General features: G+C 37.0%; 1 protein-coding gene across 1 annotated transcript; it reads right to left on the bottom strand.

The window, feature by feature from the left end:
- Positions 1 to 441: 441 nt before the first annotated feature.
- LOC113681381 (G protein-coupled receptor 83-like) lies at positions 442 to 2272 on the bottom strand. Its single transcript, XM_089210330.1, has one exon. The coding sequence runs from the start codon at positions 2143 to 2145 to the stop codon at positions 1135 to 1137; it is 1011 nt and encodes a 336-aa protein (XP_089066456.1). The 5' UTR covers positions 2146 to 2272; the 3' UTR covers positions 442 to 1134.
- Positions 2273 to 10000: the final 7728 nt, after the last annotated feature.

The raw sequence follows: 10000 nt of genomic DNA, 5'->3' as shown, positions 1-10000 counted from the left end.
AAATTGTCCGGCTGGAGGATTAAAAATGAAAGCGGCATTTTCAAAATCAGCTCTATTCTCATTTGCCAGAGGTATGCAATTAATGGCCTCTTTTAAGAATTTGATACTTGTTTCGTCTTGGTCACTGAGACCTTCCTTGTTTTAAATTTTTTTTTTTTTACCTCTTCTCCAAGAGCAATTGCGGTTATTTTTTTCACGGGAATTTATTTTTTCTGCATAATCCTAAAATGATATAGATGTTATCAATATTGGGAGAAAAATTAGGATGGCGAAAGAAAAAAAAAACAGTGTATATTTTCTTATGGTATTCTGTCAAAGGATTGCTGAGCTCCCCTTGAAAATCTCAGGCGAAAAAGAAAGAACAAATATTGCAACCTTGAGGGGGATCGGGTGGCCAAGTGGTTAGCGCGCTCCATTCTAAACGGAATGAGATGATTCTTCGTCCATAAGCATTTCTTTTGCTTTAATTGTGTATATCATAACCGAAGGTTGTTACAGATCTCCTTTCAAAACAGCTAATTATAAACTGGAAGAATTTGCTAAATTATTATCGCGAAAACGGTATGCAAATACACTTAATTAATGCTACCTGGAGCACTGAAGAAGTTTCCTTTTTCATCAATAACCCATAGGGCTCTCATGGCCATTTCAATCAAATTGGAAAACAGACGTTGTAAATAATCATAGTGTTTTGAAAATCCCAACCAGCAGAGGACACACCAGTTGGCTGTATACAAACCGAGTCAAGGAATCGAACTTAGGGAAAAACGAGAACAAATCCAGCGAGTAATAAGGTAGAGGGCTTTCACCCGTGACCACTAGATCACTAGTTCAGCACCCTCACCACACTACCTCAAACATCGAAGAAGCAATGCCAGTATGCTTCTTCCTATAGTTCACTCTGCAAAGGATCTCCCTTTTTACTCTTACCAGGCGATGGAAGAGTTTTTGTCGAAATAAGTTGCAATTATCAATTTCTCATCAAATTACTCGGATTACTACAGTAACTTTTATGAAACCTTCTATAAGTGTTTGTATTATATTATATAATTAATAATACACAAATCCGTTTTAAGCGAGTTTCTATCTTACAGTTACCAAATTGGTAATAAAAGTTTCATGTTATGCGAGAGATTATATCGTTGATTCTTTCTGGATTGCTTCATCTTCAGGTGGTAAGACGGCATCTGATGTTTTGATGGTGAGACTTGAAGGCAACCGGCTGCTTTTTCTACTGACGATCTTAGTAAATGCCGTATTTATCTTGGTGCTCAGAAAAATGTACAGCCATGGGTTAACGGCACTGTTGGCGTGTCCAAACCAGAAACACACAAAGCTGACAATCGGCTGTATATGTAGGTAAGCCTTAGATGCGTGAATGACGTACATGATGTGGACCACTTGTGGTGGGAGCCAACAAAAGGCAAAGGCACAGGTAACAATAATGAGCATCCGAACCACTCTTCTCTTGGAGGTTTCCAGTTGCGCTCGATTTCCTCTCAAAGTATTCACTCCAGGTGCAACATGGAACCATAAATTCCATGCAGTAATGGTATACAGGAAAGAAATAACGACCAAGGGGACGAGATAGTTGACGACGAAAAGGAGGAGGTATATTCCTCGAAGAGCCCTATCTGGATCACCCAAGATGTAAACAGATAGCATGCAATAGGAAGAATTATTGTAGTCCTCCACAGTTTGAATAACAAGGAAAATGGACATGGAGACCAGTGAGCCGATCCAAATAAATGGAACGGTTAGTTTAGGCTTTCGAAACCAAAGATGGCGGCGGAGGGGATGAACGATGGCATAGTACCTGTCGATCGCCATGAATATCAGGCAGAGGACGGATGCTGTTATAGTGACGTAGGCCGTGTATACAGCACCTTTGCACATGACTTTTCCAAATACTCCCGGGATCATCCAGAAACCCTCTGTATAAATTGCGGAAATCGACCAAGGCATCACAACCAGGGTTACCAGCAAATCAGCGATGGCCATGTTAACGAATATGAAGCTTGTCAGTGATCTGACTTCAGGTTTCTTCCACACGATGTAGATGAGGAAACTATTCCCTGCAAACGCTACGAGCATCGTGATGGCGTAGATGACTGTCATAACAATCCACTCAGTATCTGGTTTCATCTTTAGTTGTGTTTTTTCTGGTGCTAAAGTGTAATAGGATAAGACTGTTATTACTGAATAAATAATCAGTAAAGGGAACACCCATGGCCCCCTAAAATCTTACTTGATACCAACCTGAGGTGTGGTGAGAGGAATCGATTGTGAATTTAAAGGAAACAAACATTTTTTTTTTTATTTTTATTTTAAACTAAGTTCACTTTTGTTGAGTCGATGATTTTCAGGACGTCACTGAAGCTGTTAACAGGAACGAAAATACTGGAAACAGGAAAACGAATGCAACAGGACATTTTAATTTTCTCCACAAATAACTCTGGTCAAAAAATCTTAGTATTGAGGTGATGGTTAAGTATTTCTGCACAGAAGTATTAAGCATTCCCATCCTTAAGATATATAAATACTGGTCTTCGTTGTTGGTTTCCCTTTGTGACGAAAGCGTTTCTAATTTGTCATTTGTGCTTTTCCATCCCGATGAATGAAGTTAACTTTCTGAAATAGTTTTTTTTATTATTATGATCAATTTTTTGCACGGTTCTTTCATTTGTTCGCATAATGCCAATAACAAAAATTATCAGAAAGAAACGATAACAATAACATAATATTCCATTTAACTAATCTTTTATTATAACTTAGGTCCAGTAGGATAAAAAATAACAACAAAGATAATGTATCATATCTTATTGAAGACACCATTGGCGCTGGTATGTAACTATTTTTGATGGACTGTAACGTCATTAATCTTAGTGTGGAAACAGGAAATCAATCTGCCTATATATTCGCCTTACAAAGTCAACTTGATTCCCTCCAAATTATTGCGAGTGGCAGTTAAACGTACTTGCGATAGACTGCTCTGAAGTCCGCTTTCAGCAAATAGACTTGTAGCCTCTTAGTACTAAAGAAAAATTATTGAAGTGATTGTTAGGCATTTCTGCATAGAAATATTAAGTATTCGCATCCTTAAAATATATAAATACTGGTCTTCGTTGTGGGTTTGCTTTAATGACGAAAGCGTTTAAAATTTGTTATCTTCTCATTTGTCGTTTTCCACCCCAATGAATAAAACAACTTTCAGGAATAGTTTTTTTTTTTTTATTATTTTGAATTTTCTGCTCAATTCCTTCATTTGTTCGCATAATACCAATAACGAAAATTATCAGAAAGGAACGATAAAAATAACATAATATTCATTTTAACTAATCTTTTATTCTCAGTTTAATATCCTGTAGAAAGAAAAATAACACCAAAGATAATGTATGATATCTTATTGAAGACCCCGCTGGCGCATGTATATAACTATTTTTGATGGACTGTAACGTTATTATTATTAGCTTGGAAACAGGAAATAAATCTGCCTATATATTGGCCTTACAAAGTCAACTTGTTTCCCTCCAAATTATTGTCAGTTAAGAAGCGTTGAACGTCTCATGGCAATTCAACCTACCTGCGATAGAATGCACTGAAGTCCGCTGTCAGCAAACAGACTTGTAGCCTCTTAGTACTAAAGGAAGATTGAAAAAAAAAGGAAAAATTTACGTTTCAACCGCACTGATCCAAGCGTTTTTTCAGGTTGATCTAAAATAAGAAACACAGTATATCTTTGAAGATCGATAAGGTTGCTTCCCCTGTCCAACGGTTTTAGAATTCAGTGGCCCGAGACTAATGAACCCTGATGAACTAAAGAGCTCATTCCTGATCCCATCCTTTTTTTGACCATTTCAAAATGATTTGCTATGAATATTAATGCGGGTCTCGGTCGCATCTCTTCTTGACAGCTGAACAGGAATATCAGACTTAAATGTGTGCGTGTGGGAGTCCTCAAATGGATCTCAAATGCAACATGCCTCATATCAATTTTCAAGACACTTACAACACGGGCTTTGTTTCCGCTTTGAAAGTCACAAAAAAACTACTCAGAGCTCAGTCAAGAGGTCAAACTTATGAACACCGTTCAGAAGCTATTTGTCTTATCCTTATATGACAGATGTGAGTTGGGTTACATAGAGGCAGAGTAATTTTTATGGATGTTACCCATAATTTATTGAATAGGGACAATTATTGATTTACCATCAAATTAGGACATGTCACATATCATTTACAGTCCGTTCCTATAAATAATCCCATTTTTGCTTTAGATATCCTCGTTGATTTTAATTTATAAACTTGAGTATAAAAAAACAAACAAACAAGAAAGAAACCCTCTTTACGTGCGGCAATTCAAGATGAACTCTAAAAGGAGATTTTGTACTTTCTCGCGAGTCTTAAGGCAGATGCTCCGTATTTTAAAACCCATTTTAGTGAGTAATTAGCCACGTGGTCTCACGAACAGTGTGACGAACCAAAGATAAAGTTGCCTTCGGTAGAATGAACAATTTTAATATAGGAAAATCTAGGAAAGTGAAGGAAAACTGAGGAAAATACGAAATTATGTTCTATGTATGTCATTTTACTTCCTTGTGAATTTGACGGTTTGTTCTTGATCATGAGCAGCTGTGAATCAATGACAGACCTTCATTGGGCTCTATTAGTTCGACGAAAAAAATTGCACTGGGCAAATAACACGCATTTAAGTTTAATAAAAAAATGATAATTTAGCTTTAAATCAATGGCCTCTTAGAGCCCAAAGCTTGTTATTTAGAATTCTACGATGGTTGATAGTAACAATGCACAGAAAGTGGAGAAAAATTCCTCATAAATTTATGTCCTTACACTGTGTTTTTATAGCCTGCATAATCATGGGAAAGCACAAGTCGGATCTGACTTTAATGTCAAAATTCCGTTATGGAACCGTCGCCTTCAGGTCATTTTTATTTTTACCTCACAGCCCTCCTATCGAAGTTTAATTGCATGCAAATGATCCCACATATTTTTGACAGGTCCATGACAATAAAAAAAATGAGACGGTTCTGCAATGCGCGCTGTCACGCTGAAATAGCGGACGATGAATTAAATTTATTTTCAGAAGAATGTATTCTTGAGGTGAAGCAACCACAGGAGTAAAGTCCGCGCCGGATCCAAAACTATAAATTCATAGAGTTTTTATTTGCGCCGTACTTATTCTTATTAATGAAAATGCGACATCGATTTGCCAATTTTGTATTACGATAAAAGGCGGTAGCTTAACGCCCCTCAAGACAGTGCCTGAGTAAATAGTTGTTTAATAGAGCAAAAACGAAAAGCTCTCTCTCGTGAATTAATTGATATAGTTTCCAATCGTTGTTTCTTTAATTTGACTTCAAGAATCTGTAGTCAACTTTATGTTTGCAGCTGCAGTTTCTAAATTTCTTCAAGAGTCTCTATCAGCCTGACTGTTAATAAAATAGTTCAATTAATGTTTGATGGTGTATTGACAGGGGATAGGAATAGCGCTTTGACGCGGCGCTTTGCAGCTTTACATTTCCTGAACTAATTCAATTCCTAATGATTCAAGTTTAGGAAGACGGCCTTTTTTTTAGTTTTTGTCAAGATCATGTCGCATTCATATCGAAAGAAGCAGCCAGAATAAATTTTTTTTGTGTGGCGCTATACAATAAGTATAGGAAATGCTTTTGTGAAAAATTATCTTCAAAACCAGCTTCTGCGAGGTAATTTGACGCTGAACAGCTAGGACCACCCAATTACTTATTTTCAGCTTTTTGGAAGACAAAAACGTACGGAAAGTTTCTTTGCTTTTTGTTTTAGGCACAAAAGAGAAAACTTGGCGAGAACGAAAGCTAATTCAGTAAAAAAAACATTCTGCAGGAACATTCTCTCGTTCAGATGCAAATTGACATAGGATCTTTAGCATAATAATCTATCTACAACAGGCATTAAATTTAAACAAGATATTGCGCCAGTTTGGCCCTTCGCCGCTAATACTCGTATGGTTGAGTAAGCGTTGGAATAAACTTGGAACATAAGCACCAGCTCAGCTTAACCAAGGCGAAATAATTCAAGTCTCCATAGTTAGAGCGGCACATGAATCGTTTTCTTGAAAGTAGCTTTTGTATGATTGAGGAATGATTGCGGTATCAGGAAGTAGACCACATAACAAGAAAATCCGGCCGAGAAACTAAACCATATTTCAAATATCGTCAGCGACATTTTCATTTCCACAAAAAAGATAAGCTCATGGTATGAAAATCATCAAGAGACTTACCTACGGCATATGAGACTCCTGCTTGGATCAAATTACATTAAACGAATGAGGCTTACATCACTTACCATCCACAACTGAATCAGGTTCAGTGTATTTGGCATAGAGCCCTGTAGCTGCCTTGTTCGTTCAGTTTAAAATGCTAGTAAAAATGAGCACAGAGCGGAGAGGTTTAAATTTTAAAAAAACCGTGTGATAGTCACTAGAGCTGATAAATGAAATGACGCTTATCTCATGTGACATGATTGCTGCTGAGAAAACTAAAAATGAAAAAGACGCATGTACAGGCACGGTTGAATCGTGCGACGAAAAGTGTCAAGCAACGGTACCCACGTAGATCATAATAAAACTGACTTAGACACCTCTTCACGATCTGCAGTGTACTTGTTAAGTTGGAGATTCGAGCAGAATACTCCTATTACTACAATTAGTTCATTGGCAAGCTAGCGGAAGTTGTTGCAGAGGGGCTGCTCTGAGTCGCGGATTTTGTTCTTACTGTGCTATGGGAAACGAAACTGGAGGAGCTTCTAGTCATGGTAGAGACATAAGAAATAGGTTTTAAGCATAAAATAATAGCACAAAACTGTGGCCGTGCAGTGTTGAAATGATACAGGTTTATCAACACAGGTAACAAAGCGACTCTCACGAAAACAGACAAAACCGCACGAACCATGCACAGGGCTGCGATCTCTAGCCGTTTGGTCGTTAGCTGAGACGACAGATATTTTGCTTTAAGAGACTTAAAAAGAAATTCATTGAAAATAATAGATGGTGACTCACCTGCACACTCTCTTGACAATAGACAACCAACAACAGTCCACCGTCGATCGTAACAAAGATCATTGGTAATTTACTTCCGACTTATAACTCATCTGCGATAGCATTTTGATTTTATGATTAATTAAATCTCAGACTCTTCACTGGCATGTGTTATTTTTATGTGTTGGATCTGATAGGAAACAAGACAAAGCGTGAGAAGACATTTTAAGCTCAAGTGAAATTGACAACTGTACAAAGTCCGCCTCTCTGCGCTAGCGAGATGACAGTAATTGGTAAAAGAGACGGGTCTTAGTGAATTGAACTCCAGACTTTGTACTAGCTTTGACCAAACACAGACAATCACGTCCACTTTGACTCGATTTGTTATAACACTCGATAAAAAATTTCGTTTGTAAGCAAAGTTTGATTTTTTGACAATAGCAAGTTAGCTAAGTGAAGTCTTCCTTCGATCAGTTGACAAAACGAACTGGTTTGACTGGTGTACCTATAACTTATTTTCTCTAGTACCTCGCTATTACGGACTCTCGCTATTACGGACACAAAATCTCCCCCAGGTTGTCCGCAATAACGAGTGTATCTAGAGGCTCGTTTGGTTCGGCAGTGGATGAAAGAACGAGGAATAATGAACATACGCGTCAAGTCTTTGGTGGTTTTACTAGTGGCTCGTTTGACTCGGCAGAGGATGATAGAACAAGGAATAATGGATGTGCATGTTAAATCTTAGGTCTAAATATGTGGTGGCTCGGTTGGCTTAGCGGTGGATGAAAGAACGAGGAATAGTCATTTAATGTGCAGTCTTAGGTCTATAAAGCAACTTATAGCAACGAATTTATGTCTGGAAATTGCTGGTACGGTTGAACCGTGCGAAGGAAAAACGCTTGTATTATCCAACGACGATCAAAGTGCTTGCATTATCAAGCGACGATCAAAGTGCTTGTATTATCAAGCTACGATCAAAGTGCTTGTATTATCAAGCGACGACCAAAGTACTTGTATCAAACGACGATGCCTACATTAGGAGGGTTAAAAGACCTTAAAAGGATTACAACTCTGATGTACATCGGTTTGGAAAAACAAACATTGCATTTATGTCCGTAACGACGACTCTTCTGGTTTTTCAGAACAAAGGAAAAGCATAGAGTCTGACTTTATTCAGAGATGTCATCCCACTTTTTTCACACTTTACATCTCCATGTTATTCACCTTTTTGTGTCATGCATTATTAATAGATGCATTTGATCCAAAATTCCCAATATTTAATGTTAATCTGTAGATTAAGAAATTTGAAGTCTCGCTTTCAAGTGCTTGAATTTTTCAGAGGCCAAATCACTTCTCAACTGGCTCCGAACAAAAAACGAGCCCACAGCTAGTTGCCCATTTACAAAATGAAATTTTATGTTTTGAAGGTCATGGAGGCTTGGTGAGTAGAGAAACTGTGATCAGACACAATGCACGTGTCTTACTTTTCATGCTAAAAAAGAAATAAAAACAGATGTAAGATAATTTTATTACCACGACTTTCAGAAGCGTTAAGCCGATAATAATTAATAAAACCATCAAAATTAACAGCTTTCAAATGGTAATTTTTATATGGAAAAGTTGTACGTGATGTAGCCAACTCTAGAGATTCTGCAAGCCAACCTCTTAAAGTGTGACCGAACACCCGACCGATTTCGGATACTTACGAAATTATTCGCTGCTTGATTGGTAATACCTATGAACTTCAGATAGAGAAATGACGAAACAAGTCAGAAAAGTCGGGGTATTTTCTTTCATTACCATCAATTGACTTCGAATTTTTATCGAAATCTTTCAATTTCATTCATTTATCATACTCTTTTTGATTTAAAGAAACTTCACCAAATTTCTCCATCATATAGCATTTCTGTAATAATTACTAGAAACAACTGAAACTATAAACTTTTTGCTAAAACATTTACCTCCTTTTCTTTAATAAATTCGAGCAGTTTCGTTAAGCCAGCATGGCGATCTTTTCCTAGAGGGCATAGGTACGAAAGAAAACAAAAATACGAGAAAAACTTTTATGTCTGACTGCTTTTTCTGTTAAGTTATACACCTGATAAAACACTCGCTATACTCCGCCATAGCTTTGTATAACAAGATGAATCACACTCATTTTGATTAATTTTTACTAATGTTCAAATGGAGGACAGACTCCTCGTTGGCATCCCGATAATCAATATTTAAGTAAATAAATATTGCCGTGGGTCTCTTCAGTAGTAACTCACAGTGTCACACTAGGCTGTGCTTCGTGTGGCACGTTTTTGTTCTTACAACTTTCGTATCATCCACAAAGATGTGGAAAAATTGAAATTACGAATTGCTGTTGTTGGCACCGACCATCTACAAATTTATTTCCTCTCTTCCCAAGATATGCAAATTATAACGTCTGCTAACTTCTGTATCAGACGCATAAATCAGTCAAAAACGTTTCTAGAAAAAGATGTAAGCCATTTTTCACGAAGGCCAAGGGAATATTATAATATTATAGCCGGGTGAGGAATCGAACCTTAGTTCTTTTTCTTTTTTTTCTTTTTTTTTTCAGTGTAATCAAAAGAGTGACAGGATAGTTATAATGATCACACACATACGATCCTAAATAAATAAGTGAAAATTACCAATATCAAATGTGCCTTCCATTCATAATGTTTTTACAAACCTTTATTTAATTTCGCTTGCACTTTCTAAATGTTTCTTACTTCACGGAGAGAGGCCGTCCAGTGAATCCACGATGCGTGAAGATTCAGGCATGGTGATCGCTGCATAAAATTCAACCAAAACACCTTGATGACATCTTTCTTTCAAATTTTTATAGTTTCAATTTCGAACTACGTCAGTTCAAATTGTTTCATTTTTAACCTTTTTTCCTATTGTGTTTTGATTGTGTGGTAACATACCGTACTCTTTTTTTTATATAAAAATTAC

Source organism: Pocillopora damicornis, chromosome 6, assembly GCF_964200805.1.
Source record: "Pocillopora damicornis chromosome 6, jaPocDami1.2, whole genome shotgun sequence".
NCBI classification, from domain to species: domain Eukaryota; kingdom Metazoa; phylum Cnidaria; class Anthozoa; order Scleractinia; family Pocilloporidae; genus Pocillopora; species Pocillopora damicornis.
Note: the sequence above shows the minus strand (reverse complement) of the source record. Positions and strands in the feature narration are given on the sequence as shown.

Bases quoted from the DNA above. Each gene is read 5' to 3' on its own strand.
- LOC113681381 (XM_089210330.1), bottom strand. From the start codon at position 2,145: ATGAAACCAGATACTGAGTGGATTGTTATGACAGTCATCTACGCCATC.